Here is a 16,199-nt window from a genome sequence, read left to right as displayed (position 1 = left end):
TTTATGGGAAGTTTATTTTGGCCATGACTTAAAATCAATCACAAATTAAACAAATGAAGAAGGTACAGGGCAGGTTAACTCACAATTGCCCAGGCCAGAGCCTCTTGCACTTCTGGAGCGGTTGGTTTTGGCTGCTGTTCAAACAGCATCCTGGACTAGTCTGACTGAATCTAACAAAACATCATCCACTTTTTTTTTTTTTTTTTAGTTGCTGTAAAAGCAAGAGGGACTCCAGCATAAAAAATGAACTGATTCCATAGCAAGCTCTGTTTTCAGAACTGAGTATGCTTCAGCCATAAGTAACAAACCCCACAATTCATTTTCATGCTGACTCAATACACCTCTGAGCCTGATTCTCCCAACTTCTATGTGACGCTATTTCTAAAACTTTAAAGTAAAAGGAAACATAGAGTTAGAGAAAACTTGCAGGTATAAGGACACAGGACTGAGCCCCATAGCTTTTACAGAGTGAAGTAGGTAGTGTTAAGGAAAGAATACCCATTTTGCAACTTCTGACCAGACTAATCTGATAATCAGACCAATCCAATAGTTATTCTCTTCTAAAACACTCTCATTGATTTGACTGCAAGATATAGGGGGCCTAAAAACTCTGACCTAGGAGAATACAAGGAAAAAAATATAAAACTGTACAAATGAACTTCACAGTGCATGTCAAGGTTAAACCATACCATATGTTCCTGAAAATACGCAGACACAACAGGGAGTTGCAGGGAAGTATAAATAAAATCCAGTACAATAGGTAGATAATCTTTTGCACCAAATTTACACTATTGTTCCTTAAATGATAGTCTTTAAAAAGAGATTGTGTTTTCTAACATGGTTCATTTTGTTATACAGAAAGAGTAATGATGTAATAATTATTGTAGTAGGGCATAAGATTCACACTGCATTTATCTCAGAGTTGTACTTTTTAATGTATTATTTTACCAGGTATCTATATAAAAAATATCCTACTGTGTTTCTGTATCTGTTTTGGTTTACATGACAAATGGATTCTATGCCTACATTCTTAGAAATGGTAATCCACATAGGAAAATCCATGTAGGAAATTCAACTTTCATACTAGAATGAAAATAACCATGTAGCTGAGTGCTGATTTTTGGTGTTGCTGTTGTTATCATTATTACTTAAACCATTTAGTCTTGTGAAGTCTATTCCTATGGTATCTTCATTTAATAATTCTTTTTACTATTGTCACTTAGAAGTGTTTATGGTTTCCTTTTTCTTAAAACTAAGATTATGTAAATGAAAGACATGAACATTTAACTGTCTGTAGGTTGATCTGCTTCCCATTGACTGCTTTTCTATTTCCACTGCAATTCAACAAATAAGCAAAAGAGAAGTAGAAAAAAGGTGTGAAGCCCAAAATAGCTGCTTGAGTCATCAACAGATTGTCTGAAATGATTCAAACAGGTGTTTGCGAGAGAATGAGCTATTTTCCTCAGGGCTGTGGGGGTGAATTCTAGAAGAGAAAAAACTACTCTAAACAAGCCCTGAAGTGCAAGGAGGAAAAAACCCACCACTTTGGGAAGAGTAGGACAGCAGAGGGTTACCTCAGGGAAGTCTGACCCATGCTTTTCTTGGGCTGAGACCGGACATCAGAGGCACACACACCAGCATGAAGCTCAGCGCCACAACCAGGGAGGAGGGAGTAGACTAAACCTGTGCAACATTGCTCAGCACATGCGTGCAACGTGTGCTTAGGAGGGTGGGAGAAGACCCTCACCAGCTGAGAGACACTAGAGTTGGCACCAGTGTGAGTCGTGGGTCAGACGCAGTCTACGCCTTTCATGGGTAAACTTTGGATTTCCAAATCAACATCTTTGCTTTTCAAAATAAATCTCATTAAAATGAGCTCTAACAAAGTCTCTCACAATATTCTTTTAAGCAGGCTAGGAGGTCACAGCCGGATGAGTGGACAACTAGATGGATAAAAAACTAGTTGGATGGTTGGCTTAGAGTGTAATGACTAATGGGTGGTAATTTACCTGGAGGCATCTAACAAGCAGAGTACTACAGGGGTCTATCCAGGGACCTATGTTTAATGTCAGTGACCTGGAGTAGGCAGTGGAGCGGTTCTTCATATGGTTTGTAGATAACACCAAACTGGGAGGACCAGTCTATGTGCTGAAGGGCATGGCTGCCATCCAGAGAGACCTAGACAGGTTGGAGGGATGGGCAAGTGAGCTGCATGAGTCAGCAGTGTCCCCTGGCAGCAGACACAGTCGACAGCATCTGGGGCTGCGTCCAGAGAAGCACAGCCAGTAGGTTGAGCGATGGATTGTGCTACTCTGCTCAGCACTTATTAGACCATATCTAGAATATTGTGTCCAATACAATTGGGTTGCCCACTACGAGGAAGACTTGATAAACTGGAGTGAGTTTCGCAGAGGCCACCAAGATGCTTGGGAGCTAGAACACTTGCCTTGTGAGAGGCTAAGGAAGGTGGGCTTGCTCAGCCTGGAGACAACATGGCTTCAGGGGCATCTAACAGCAGCCTGTCAGTGCCTATAGAGAGGTCATTGAGAAGATGAAGGCAGGCTCTTCACACAGTGATGCGTGGTGGGATGACAAGGGATGATGGGCACACATTGAAACAAGAGGAGGTCGCACCAGATATATGGAAAAACATTTTAACCGTGAGGACAGTCAAGCAGTGGATCAAGTTTCCCAAGGGAGTTGTGCAGTTTGCACACCTGGAGGTTTTCAAGACTTGACTATATCAAGCCCCGAGCAACCTGTTCTGACCTTACAGCTGACCCTGCCTTGAGAATGAAGTTGGACCAGATGATCTTCCAACCTGAACAATTCTGTGATTCTAAAATAGTTCACAGAGCTCTTTCTTAAAAAGGTTCTGGGGATCGGAGGCAGAGAACACATGCTGCTAATACCTACCCAATTTCTTCCCTGTAACCCACTTACAATCAAAATGTCTGTTTTGTTTAGAAAGAGCAAACTGAATGATAAAGTTGATGTATTTTGAGAAACAGAATGGCAGGCACTTTTGAGACAAATGTTACCTTCTCCTCTGAGGCAGGTAACAGTAGCATGAATGACAATGTTTACTGATCTTGGGTAAGAAAGATCTGCTCCAGGAGGTTCTCCTGAGAATCTAAAAGCAGGTAGTTAATTCAGCTGATGTTAACAGGTTTTGTCAGAAGTTGGCATGGTAAAAGAACGTTGCTTAAACAGACTTACTCCTGTAATAGTTAGTTAAGTGGGCTCTTCTCCCGTTAATTGTTTCCGAGATCCTGAATACACAGCAGGCGGATGTGAGTGGAGCGGTGCACTCTGACTGCTGACCTACTATTTACTGGTGTGTTTCTGTGATGGCTGACCCATACTAGAGACTCTGTGGCTCAGCTGTTCAAAAAGCTGTTACACGAAGAAAGAGATGACAATCGGCAGAGTAGGTGTTAATTTGGAAGTTGGGTACTGGCAAAAATGGAAGGACGTATTTTCCCGGCCTTCAGCTGCTTGACTGGGGGGTATTCCCCGGCAGTACTCCGGGCAAGCCCTGAAATACGGAGTGCTACAGCCTGACATTCCCTACTTCCTCACTGATTTTCTAACACAACCTTAATGCTGTGTTAGCATCATTTCTCCGTTCATTCCATCTGCTCTTAGGTCTCCCCTGCTGTTTCCTAGGAGATATATTGCCACGATGCCTGCATCTGTAAGGCAGTGGCAGATACGGGGCAAGAGCCGCGTGGTTCGAAGCAGCGTTATTACCACCTGAACGTTTGCAGGGTTCTCAGGGGATCCCGCCACCCACCGTTTCTCAAAACCTGAGGGAGCTCTAGTTACACAGTCAGCTGCTTCAGAGTGCTGTGGGAATGGGATGCTGTGGCTTCTCAACTCCTTTCTGCTTCTATTTGCTTCTTTCAGCCTAGAACCTCTATTTGAAAAGAAATAAGGCTAAAGTGGGGTTATTTTGTCCAGCTGGCCTATTTAGTGAACATTCTAATCTTACTATCTACAAAATTTTATGGGGTTTTTGCTTGTTTACAATGCATTTATCAAAACTACTGATTGTTTATGTTACGTGCTTTAGGTGGTCAGGACATGCCTTTTTCATAATCTTTCAGGTATGGTTCAAGAGACAAATTTCAAAATGTAATACTAAGCATAATAAACTGAATATTGCAATTAAACAGGGATAACACAGAATATCAGGGTTGCTAAATCTTGCCTTGTGCCTTAACACCTTCCCTGTTCTTCCCTTGGTAGGCACACACAAACCTGACTATAGTTAACAAAATGTTCAAAGGCTTACGACGTTTCTAAAAATATGCCTGTTTCTCACAAGTGACCCAAACTTCAGCAATGAACTCTTAAGTACACTCAGAAACAGATAATATAGAAAATAATTAACTTTTGCCCTATGTATAATGAATTCTATGGTTTATTTTAAATTGTATTCATCTTTGTTTTCTTCACAGGAAAAATAGGTAAACAAGAATTGTTTACATCAAACAGCTAATATGTTTTTATTTAGGCAAACTGTGAAAAAACCAAGATATTTTCTGAATGTATTCAAAAGGAAAGAGAATTTATGAAAAAACCCACATAATATTAATCAATAACTTATTGGGGGTAGAGAATCTATTCATTAAATGGGATCAGAAGCATAGTAAAGATTTATAGCTTAAGCATTAAAAGTCCACATATAGAAGAAATACAACCATTTTTCTTGATGGCAAGAAGAACATTAGGAAATATAATATAGCAAGAGTTACATTACAGTGAAACCTACAAATCACTGATAGATATTTCCTCAAAGAAAACTGTCAGTCTCCTCAAAGTAAATACGTAATGCTTTTGTGGATGTTAGGGAGATCTCACAGTGTTTGTGAAATAACAGATATTTCAGCAGTTAGGTTATACATGAATAGTGTTACCCTTCCTTAATTCAGGAGACTTAATTTCCATGTTACAACTAAGTTTAGCTGTTAAAGGGCTATCTCCAGGACATCAGTTGCATATATCCCAATTTAAATATGATTATGTGGCTAACATTTAACACTGAAAGGAAAATAAGAGACAGAAAGAAATACCAATGTAAATTAATATGCTTCTCATGCCTAGCATAACACCGAGTATATTTAAACAAGATACATAATTAATTTCATAATATTCTTGTAAATTCAGCCTTCAGTGACCTGTATTTCAAAACAGGATCTGACAAAACAGAAATCTCTTACACAGTCTGAAACATTACAAAGTCTTTGAATAAAGTTCCGCATTTTGGAAGGTTTGGGGAAACATACTGGAAAAAGCAGAACATTTCTCAGCTGTGTCCTTCAATAAAATGCACAACACGTTTGGCTAAGAAGGAATAAAGGAGCAAGGCTTTTCTGTTGACAAAAGGCCTTTTTGCTATCCCAATCCAAATCTTCCAAGAGAAGCCATACTCCCCTCCATGCCTCCCATCATGAACTATTCTAAAACAAGCTAAAAAGCCTCATGACCTAGACCTCTAGTCTAATGTTGGTATCCTCGAGTTACTGAAACTGGAGAAAAAAAAAAATCACTTTTAAACAGAGAATACTAGAAGTGGAAAAGCTATGGTAGCTTGCAAGAATTTAAACTACTTCTGCATGTCCTCTGTAAATATTTTGTCCATTTCTGCCTGTGGGAAATACCATGATCTTTTTTTACAGAAAAAAAAGGCACCACTTAGTTGAACCAGAGTGCAATATTCAAACTCACTTAGTCTTCACTAAAAGAAGCTTTTGGAACAACATTGAGGAAATACTCAGCTTTCAAAGAGTAGAGCTAAACCTAACACGCTAAGTATCTATGATCTATGTAAATCAGAAAGAAAATTACAGAAAACATGCACTTATCCAGACCAAGAGACTCAATATTTTTTTTCTTTGTCACAGACGTCAATGGGTGTACTAAAACGAACCACGGAAATTTCCTGGAGATGGAAGACCACTGAAATGAATAAAAGTGGTTGGTGCAGTGTTTAATGCAGATAGAGAAAGCCACAAACTGCAAACAGACTGACAATACGCTGTTTGTTATTAATACATCTTTGGTACGCTTAACTTACACGCTGTTCAACTTTAAACTGGAATTCAGCTTTGACAACAATTACAGGCACTTATTCTTAAAGGGAATATATACAAATACAGAGCTGGGGACAATTTGAACTCAGAAGCAAAGCCAAACTAAAGCATGGAAAAAAGGGGCATTCTTCAACTTTGTGAATATCAGCAGCATCATATGGATGTTCACTAGGTGCCCCAATAATATGAGAACAGTAGGAACATAAGAATGAGAATGCAACAGAGTAAATAAACTCTCCAACTTGGCATATCATGTTTCTCAAATTTTCTCTGATACATTAAAAAAACTGAGCGCATTTTCTTGCCATAAAACACCACCTCAGCCTTTTTTCAGAAACAATTTCTGCTGGCTTGAATATTACATTGTCTTGACAAAATATTCCCAAGATTTCTCCCAAAATTTTCAAACAAACACTAAAACCCCAAATGTTTTGATTTCTAGTAAATAATAAAATCTCAGAAACAAATCTAAAAGGGTTCTCATCTGAAACCGTATGTAAGGACCTGATTTTCTTTCTAAAGTTCCCATTTACAGATTGAATCTTCCAGATCAGCAAAATGAAAGCATAATTTTTCCTACAGATGTCAGTAGTGTAATCTAGATCTATGGACTACATATCAAAGACTGGCTTCTTCTGGTCATATATGACCTTCGAAAATAAAAAATTCAGAGCTTGAATTCAAACACGTGATGCCAAAACACATCCCTACTTACAAACCCACTGAAGTCATACCCGGATCTGATTGCTTTAATTTGAATAAGCTTTTGCTAACCAGTGGCTTTAGCTGGCCATTTTCTTGATGGTACATTCACAGGCCGGCCTCTTGGAGCTACAATCTATTCACATATCAGTGGACATAGTGATAAAAAGATTTTTGGTCTGTAACAAGGAATATCTTCCTCGGTATAAAAAATGTATTCTGCCTTTGATCCATTAGAGGTACTCCCTGGCTAGAAGCTCCCGGGTGGTACACGCATCAAAAAAAAGACGTGGACTCAAAAAGAAGACAAGTGTAGTAAAAAGTGGTATTTTAGAGCCATTTTTCAGGCCATATATTCAAAATGTAAACTTTGTGATGTGTTGTTTTTTCTGTCAATTATTTCCTCTGAACATCTCCATTTTGAGGATCTGCTGTTCTCAGAAATAAGTCAATACAGTATCTCCGCACTTTCAGGACTTCAGGAAGCAGAAATGAGGGAGCTCAAGGAGATTAAGATTAAAAGAAAGGAACTGGATTAAGGGTGGTTTTTAGTTCAGAGTTCCCCGAGTCAAGCATCAGAGAAAGGCTGGCAGCATACCTAGGGAGCATGTTATCACACACAGTCGTTCTGATGCCCTCAAACCCTGATTCCACAGTGGCAATATACACAGGAACTTTCAGCTACTGCACTGTATTTCTTCTTGAAATACTTAATAAAATAGTATATAGGACTATGCATGTTAGTGCTGAAATGCTAGAGAGGCTTAATCCTTCTTCTGCCCTCTGGCACTCTGACGTTGCTTGCGCATTTCTGACTTTTTTTCCCCCTGAATAAAATCTGTGAGTCACATGGGTTTGTTCTGCAAATCCATATTTTGTTTGTTCTTCTACCTACTTTCAAAACTTTAAAACATATTAATATCTTAATTTTAATAATTTTGATAAATCATGTGTTGGAAATGACTATGTTTTGGGTATGTTTTACAAAGAACAGCTATGTGACTCGTGTTGAATTTATGAGACTTCGGCAGCTAAATTTCTAAGCACTCATTTGGAAAGAATACATGATTAATTGTAGGTGTGTTGTAGAAACACCAGTTATCCTATAGCAGATGATGAATGTGTTTCATTAGATATTGAAAAAATTAAGATGAGCAGTGCATTAAGTAGTTTAACACAGTGGGATAAAGAATTACTTTACAGATACTTGCTCAGTCCAAAACGTAACAGCGTTCCCTGACATACTGCCCTATTCACTAATTACATCCTATTTTCTATTCCAAGCTAGCACGTAGCTCTAGTTAATTTTAAGCAACCACTTATTGTCACTTCTGAATTTTGCCTAGTATCACTAGGCGCTGGGTGATGCCTCAAAACACTGACACAGCCCGGCTCTACAGGACAGGGACAAATGACAACAACGTTCCGAAAGAGACCGAGAACAGATTAGTAATAAATCAGCAATATATCACTAAGTAAGGTATGCAGGGTTATTACTTTCTTATAGCTACATCAGTCAGAGATTTAACAGTTCTATAGCTTGTTATGATGTCTGTTTCTGCACATTTTCAAGAGTAGTACTCTAACTTCTAAGCAATTTCTACTTGCCTTTTGAGTACCAGTGTGTTAATGAAAAGACAAAAACACTGTAGCACAATCCTATTACAACTATTATAATGAACCAGAATTTGTGCTTTTGATGTTGAGTCTTTGAACTTTTTTTGCTTTGAAATTTAGTTATAAAACATACAAGTCTACCACAGAGAACACAGCTTATCCAGAGGGAACAATACCAAAAGGGATTCTTAGAGGGGAAAAAAAAGACTACGAAAGACGGTAAATATTTTCCCTTGTCTGTTAATACTTTACCAAAAATGCCAAGTCCTATGAGTATAGGACTAAATGGATGTAATTATTTTGACTTAAACATAAATAAAACAAAGATATCGATATTTAAGTGCAAATTTAATACAATCCATCATCATACCTTGTTATGCGTCTGAGTTTGTCCAACCAGGATAAGGATATTTGATGAGATAATAGACAGGCAGAAATTGATTAGAATTATTGACCTCTCAGATCTGATGTACCTGTTCAAATAAACAAAGAGAGGGCACAACTTTTCTAAAAGGAAAACAACTAGTAAGTCATACAAAGCTTTGATGCAATTCTTACACCAAATATTGGAGATATTCTGAAAAGTGCGTGCTCTCTTTCAAGTGCTCAGGGAGCTATCACATTACAAACATAGGAACTGTGATATTTTGATAGATATTCTGCAATTCCCTCTTAGTATCTAGCTATATTTTAAAAATAATCTATCAATGCTTCTTTTAAAAACTGCTGGCAACACTGTTCTAGCACAGCACCATACTGATAATAACAGGCTTGCATGCATTCGTGTCAGGAACTTCTTATGCTCTCTGCTCCTCCCTGGGAATATCCACAGCTGGCATAGACCACTCACAATGACTAACTTCAGCAAAAATATCGTGATTTACATAAACAGGAGATCTGGGCCACGATGCATAAATAAGATGCAGATTGGTCGATGATACTATGGCACTGCGTTTTGAAACATGTTATTGGGATAACGATAACATGAATCTTGACGTCCCACCACATTTACAAAATAACTTGTATGAAGAAACAATAATACTGTAATGCCTTCATCTTCATAAGACCTAATGCCAAAAAATAGCTAAGTTCGTACAGAAAGATTAAATTACAGCAGAGCATCACACAGCCTCTCTCGCAAACTTATATTCATTTTACAAGTATGTTTAGGATGAAGAAGTCAAATATTCTTATCACCTATTTCCTCAAAAGATGCAAATGTCCTCATTTTTCTATATACAACCTTTTATATGCTACAGGACAGAAAGAGAGTGATTATGGTTTCAAGTGAGGTACCTTATTGACCTGATTTTCAGAGCTGCTAACAAAGTAAATGTTGACTACTAAAGTAAATGAAAGTTCAGGGTGCTCAGTTCCTCCGAAGACCACGCCATACCTATACTATATGCTTCTCACTGGAGCTTAGTTAGTATTGCTGTCTCCTCCCGAGCTGTACACCCATAGCTCACACTCTGAGGAGGTCACACCAAAGGGTGCAGAACCCATGAGAAATGCTGAGCTTTGGACATGAAATGAATTGGAGTCCTTTTTGCTCAGCTATCAACTAAGTAATACAGCATTACAGTTTTTAGTTGAGAAGACAGAACAACCCTGATACCACAGACCACATTTTTCCTTAAAATATAACAATGTTGTTAAGGCTAGTTCTACGTGTTTGCAAACAAATACAGAAAGTCTAGTGCCTTTGTCTACACAGTCAGTATGCTGCTGCTTTCTAATTTGTTAACTATTGATTCACCTGGGCCAGTTCCCAACACTGAGTATCTATGGACTACAAAGGATATTGGTGGCTGAGTAAATACAGCGCAAGCGGGAGCTCATAGCATTGACTTAAGCCAGGAAGGTTTTTCTGCCAGCACACTATTCAGGAAGGGAAGGGAAGGGAAGAGAAAGAAAGGGAAAGGAAGGGTAATATTTGACTGACATCATTGAATTTATTTTTCAGTTTGAATTTTCAGTTGGGGGGGTCAAATCTATCAACCATAAAACAATGTTCACACAGGCCTTCTTCAGACCAGAATACCTCTACCTCATATCACTTCTAAACAGGCCCTGACATTCAAAGGGAAGGTGGGTGTTCCAAAATATAAATACAGACATAAGGTCAAAATACCAAATTTCTCCCTACCCCTAGATTTACAATAACAAACATATATACATATAAGTTTCAGTGTCTATCTTCTCCCTATAGTTGGTTGCTTTGTGCTCTTGAGAAACATGTTGAAGGCAAATTTTAATGATTCAAATGACAGGCCACTCAGTTGTCATAATACTTTCAAAATATCTCACTGATAGAACACCGAGATCTATATGAATTATCTTTTCTTCAGCTGGATGCAGAACCCACACTAGGTCCATAACACATCACATACATTTTTTTCTCTGCTTGGAAGTTACCATAATCATCGAATCATAGAATGGTTTGGGTTGGAAGGGACCTTCAAAGATCATCTACTTCCAACCCCCTGCCCTGGGCAGGGACACCTTCCACCAGACCAGGTTGCTCCAAGCCCCATCCAACCTGGCCTTGAACACTGCCAGGGATGGGGCAGCCACAGCCTCTCTGGGCAACCTGTGCCAGTGCCTCACCACCCTCATCGTAAAAATTTTTTTCGTTATATCTAATTTAAATAATGGAGAAGACCAGTTCCACTGAGCATGACAGTATTTCCATCCAAGTGCTAAATATATCAGGGAGTGCAAAAATAACACTATAATTCTTCAGATGGGAATTATATCCTGAAATACTGTCAATTCTTAGCTTTCACAGACAAGGACTGATAATTTTTATATTTTTTTTTTATTATAACTTATGTAACTAGGTAGTCTATATTTATTATATATATGTGTAATCCTGTGAGTCTCTGTGGCTACATAAAAGAGTGAAAGAGAAAAGGGTGTAAAATTATCAAGCTGCTTCTAAAAGCAAAATTCTATTAATTTTACATTACTCTATAATTTATTATTTTTCCCTGTGTTTCTTCTTACTTGCATAAGAACCTATTTTTCTTTTATTATGGGAAAAAGTTAAATGAGAACCCATGTTCACTTTTTTAATATTTATTACTTGGCATGACTTTTCCTGTTACTTTTCTATTTCTGCTACACTAAGACATCATGCTACTTCTCATTACTTCTCCAATTAATTTATTCCATAAATATCTATTGCACTTTTCAGTCTATATAATATTTCAATATAGTAAACTCCAGATGGAAAGAAAGTCTATTACTGGAATGTACCACTACACTATTTGAGACTAGTTAATTTTATGGTCTTCATTGAAACTTATAACTGAAGTGGATAAACTCAAAACCACTTGACTGAACCTCCCTAAATCTGCAATACCTGATGTGGCACTTTGATGTGTCATTTTTGTCACATAGAAGTTTTGTTTTAAAACGTAAATAGAGGAAAAGCAGTCAAAGGTATAGGCCAGAAGCCTCACATGAAATATATCATATAGAGGAATCCTGTAAAATGTTAATTAGCACTATGAATAACCCACTGAGAGAGCAATACCATTCACACTGAAGCGGGGAAGGAGAAGACTGGGCTATACCATCACCAGTAGGCCAGGAGAGTAAAACTAATCAATCACATCAACAAATTTAGGTGTCAAAACATGCACTACATTTTGGGGTTTTTTTTCCAAGTAATAAATGTTGCATCTAATGCTCTCTTTAAATTTTAATTCAACTAAATATAACTATGTATTCACATCCGGCTTTGTCAATCCATTACATACCTCCATAGTGCTGCATAGACAACTGCTAGGGTGATCAAGGCCAAGCATGAAAGACCACTGCCTACAATTAAGGTCACTGAGGGTGTACCAGATGATTCCATGATCTGTAGGTTACAACAGACAACCATGAAGAAAAACCATCCTCCAGCAATTAAAACAAGTCAAAAGGAAAAAAAGCAACAAAAAGCAGAATGATAAAAGCAGCCACGCTGTCACAGATAGCTTCAGTAATATTACTTATGAAGCAGAAATCAACTTAATTCCAAAACTGATCCATACATAACTCCAAGATCTGTTTAATTATTGATACATTCCTCAGAGGCCTTTGAGCTTTAAATTGCCTTACAATACCTGCACGATATTTTGAAAAATAAAGAAAGTAGTAATATTACAGTGTAACAGGAGGGTATGACGGTAGCACAAGTTTAAACTACTCCCCAGTTAAAATTAATTAAAAGACATATTCCTCTTGAGAAGCAGCAATATTTAGAATTGTGTATTAAACAAACAGCTTGGTTTCACTGTGATATATTAAAGACCATCCAGTAATTTGTCCCAGAATTTGATTCATGATTGTTGCAGAATTACCAAACTTTCTGACTTTTAATAACTTTGACTTCAATCCACTATTCTCACATGCTTAATTTCCTTGGGCATCCGATTGTCTAGAAGGAATGGCAAGATATCTATGGCAACAATATCATAAGCCTTCTGTAAAGAAGCTGCAAATTTAGAATTATTTCATTTGTGATCTGTGTATTAATAAAAAATGAAAATAAATAAATGACCTTGAAAACAAACTAGCTTTCCCTCCCGTAAAAGAAACTCTTATCATCAGATATCAGGTAGAGGTTTTTCCTCTGTATGTATATGTGCTCATGTTCTGAAACAGACATGGTATTTGCTAATACAAATGGAAAAAATTTAAATCTAAAAGTTTCAAAGGATACTGTGCCTGGTTTACCAAAATGCTTTTTAAAGCCTCAGGGTTGTATTATAAATTACATTTATCAAGATATCTTTTGTCACCCAAACAGGAGAGAAGACCGATGTACTTTTAGGCCAGATCTCAGGCGGAAAGTAACATTTTATTTCAACCACTTTGTTCCAAACTGGTCTACTTTGCCATTAAAAAGAGTCTGATCATACTCTTCCAAACCCAGGAAAATGAAATTATGCCTTAGCAGGGTAACTTCACAAATATTTGCTTTTTAGCTCTTTTTACATTCAGTAATACTGGGAGTGTCTGCTTATGCACTCAATGTCCCCCCTTTCTCATGAAAACTTGATTATTTCTCTTACATCATATCAACAGACTACATAAAAAATCTGTGCTGAAAACGTCCAATGCAGATCTGCAATCTGTTTAACTACAGTATCTAGGGTTTTCCTACCAAGAGCAATAATACAGCCCTGCACATTCCCCTGGAAAGGCTTGCAACCTTTGAAAAGCTTGTTAAGTTGATAATTGTTCAATACAAAAGTTTCCGACACATTTGCATCACAATTAGAAGGCTTTCTCTGAAAAATTCAGAGTTCGAGAACATGCAAATTTCACTAGGATTTAGTTGTATCACAGAATCTGGAATTCGTTTCTCTGAGACACTGTGGACACCGGGAGACTAACATTTCCCTACCTGCAATATTAAACAATTCCTCAACGCAACGTCTGAAATATACCTGAGAGCAAAGCTCCATCAGCTCCCCCCCCACCCCCGCGGCCCCCCCGCTATTGCCTTTTGCATTAAAACTGGATATCCCCCCCCCAACCCCCCCCCCGCTTTGTTACTTACTATTTCTCTAGGTTGCTGAGCCAAAATGGCGAAGGTAGAGAGACGATCACATAAGCATTTCGTATGGGATGCATCGGTAAGCACAGTTTTACATCCCTGGGTGGACCAGGTTCCCAAAGAGTCGTTCCTGCAAAGGAAAGAGAGAGGGATGGGGGGGGCGGGGGGGGGGGGAGGAGGGAAAAACCGGGGATAATTACGCCTGACGGCCAGTTCCGTGAGGACACAATGCAGTTGAATCGCGAGGGGAGCGGAGCGGAGTTCCCGGACACGCGGAGCGGGACTTGTTGGCGGAGGGGGGGGCCGGGGCCGGCCCCCGCCGTGCGGGGCGCGGAGCGGCAGCGGCCGGCGGAGCTGTCCGGCGCGCTGGTGCTGAAAAGCCGGCGCGCCGCGCTGCGCTGCGCGGAGCCCCGCCAGCCGCGGCAGCAGCCGCCCCCTGCGCTGCCAGCCACCTCCGAGCCTCACCAGAGCACTGCGAAAAACTCATCGGGGGAAGAGGGGGAGGCTTTTTTTTCTCGCGCTTTTTTTTTTTTTTTTTTTTCACCCCTCTCTTTTCCTTTCCTGCCGGCTCCCTCTTGTAAAAAAATGTGGTGCTTCTTAGTTGTAGTGTCTTTTTTCTTTTTTTTTCCTTTTTTTTTTTTTTACACCCCCCCCCCCCCCCCACCACCACCCCCCCGGTCTCGTGCATGTGGCTAGTTTAAAGGCAGATGGTTTTCAAACGTCTGTCTGGGTTATGCCAGTTGGACCAGGATATGCCGGATCTCCTGTTTTGACAGCTATTTTTTTGCTGAGGATTTTTGGTTTTTCGGTTATTGTTTTTAGTGATCAGCCTTAGAAATTTCACCCTGGAAACGGCAGCATCAGATGCCTCCAACTCTTGCCTTAGCTCCGGCAGAGGGGTGGATTTCAGTACAGCAGCACACAACATCACCAAAGAGACACACGAGTTCGCCCTCCAGACATCACTCAGTCAACTCGCCTTTCCCTAGCTCCCTCCCCCTTCTCGATTTCTTTTTCTTGGGGTGGCAGCACCACGCTAACCCCAAGCCAAAGCGATCATTTGCTGGCACCTTTCGCCAACCGCCCCTAAACAAAACAAGATGATTAACACGGCCCCTGAATTCAATTAAACATTCAATATGCTAATGCAAGGTCTGAAACCCACCCCAGCAGAACAATAAAAATGGTATCAACCCACGTTTTCTTTGTGCGGGTGAGGAGAGGGAGAGGGAGAGACAAAAAATCATCTCTCCTTTTTCCTGAACTGCAGCAGGGGGGAAATCATTTCTATAGGAAAAAGGGGTTGGTTTCAACCAAAGCAAACCTATTATCTTTACATATGTTATGTTTAGAGAACAACAATTGGGTTTCTTTCATCTTTTTTCCCCTCCTTTCATGTCCAGGGAGCAACTGCAACGACTCTGCTGTAAGCAGCAGCCTGTGCGCTGTCAATTCCTGGCCATTTCACCTCAGGTCACTAAATGACTTGAAAAAAGAAAAACGAAGGGGGAAGAAACAAGGTGGGGGAATAATAATCTCCAGTCCCTGTGATCACCCTTGTTTCACCTCTTCTGCCTCGACAACCCACCTTTGTGAGGGATTTTATATGCTGGGGCCCTCATGCAAAGGCAATTGGTTATCTCAAGCCAGCTCTCAGAGCGCAGTTCACCCCAGCCCACCTCGGCATTTTGCGCCACTAGTTTTTGAACACGCACCAGATGTAACCCTTACACGCTATTGTCTTTGGAACAGTATCCTGTAATAAACAAAACAAACGGCAACTGAGGGAAATAACTGAGAGAAAATCACCAATTCTTCAAGGCACTAAAGCCGTCTATTAGCTCTCCTTCACAAATTGTGTCTTTCAGAGAGCCACAGGCTAAATCAACATCCACTCTGAAAAAATATAGTTACATATTCTAAATTCTGAAGCATTATCTTCTGCATAACTTAAGCAATTTATTGCATTAGCTTTCCTGTCTCTTACCTTATTGTGACACACAGTTAAGGCCAAATGAAATGCATTTATCTGTGCTGATTAAATATTAAAGCATGATAGCTTAAGAGAAAGTGACATGTTTTAAAACAAAAGGATGGTATTATTCATCCTGAGAATAAGATTTAATATACTGAATTCACCCTATGCTGAAAAGCACTGGATGCACAATGCATACAGTTAGCGCTAAATCTTTGCAGATGGTGTCCAATGCACAGAGTTAGACAAG

At 39.3% G+C, this 16,199-nt stretch overlaps 1 protein-coding gene across 1 annotated transcript in view; it reads right to left on the bottom strand.

The window, feature by feature from the left end:
- ADGRB3 (adhesion G protein-coupled receptor B3) overlaps positions 1-16,199 on the bottom strand; it is a 460,271-nt gene that overhangs the window by 86,963 nt on the left and 357,109 nt on the right. Inside the window, exons 17-19 of the mRNA XM_075046423.1 lie at positions 13,978-14,104; positions 12,185-12,288; positions 8,788-8,890 (exon numbers count right to left, since the gene is read on the bottom strand). Of these exons, the coding sequence (XP_074902524.1) occupies positions 8,788-8,890; positions 12,185-12,288; positions 13,978-14,104 (334 nt within the window). The remainder of the gene's footprint in view (positions 1-8,787; positions 8,891-12,184; positions 12,289-13,977; positions 14,105-16,199) is intronic.

This window comes from Buteo buteo, chromosome 15 (assembly GCF_964188355.1).
Source record: "Buteo buteo chromosome 15, bButBut1.hap1.1, whole genome shotgun sequence".
NCBI classification, from domain to species: Eukaryota; Metazoa; Chordata; class Aves; order Accipitriformes; family Accipitridae; genus Buteo; species Buteo buteo.
The sequence above is the reverse complement of the archived record's forward strand: the minus strand, read 5'-3'. Positions and strand labels throughout refer to the sequence as shown.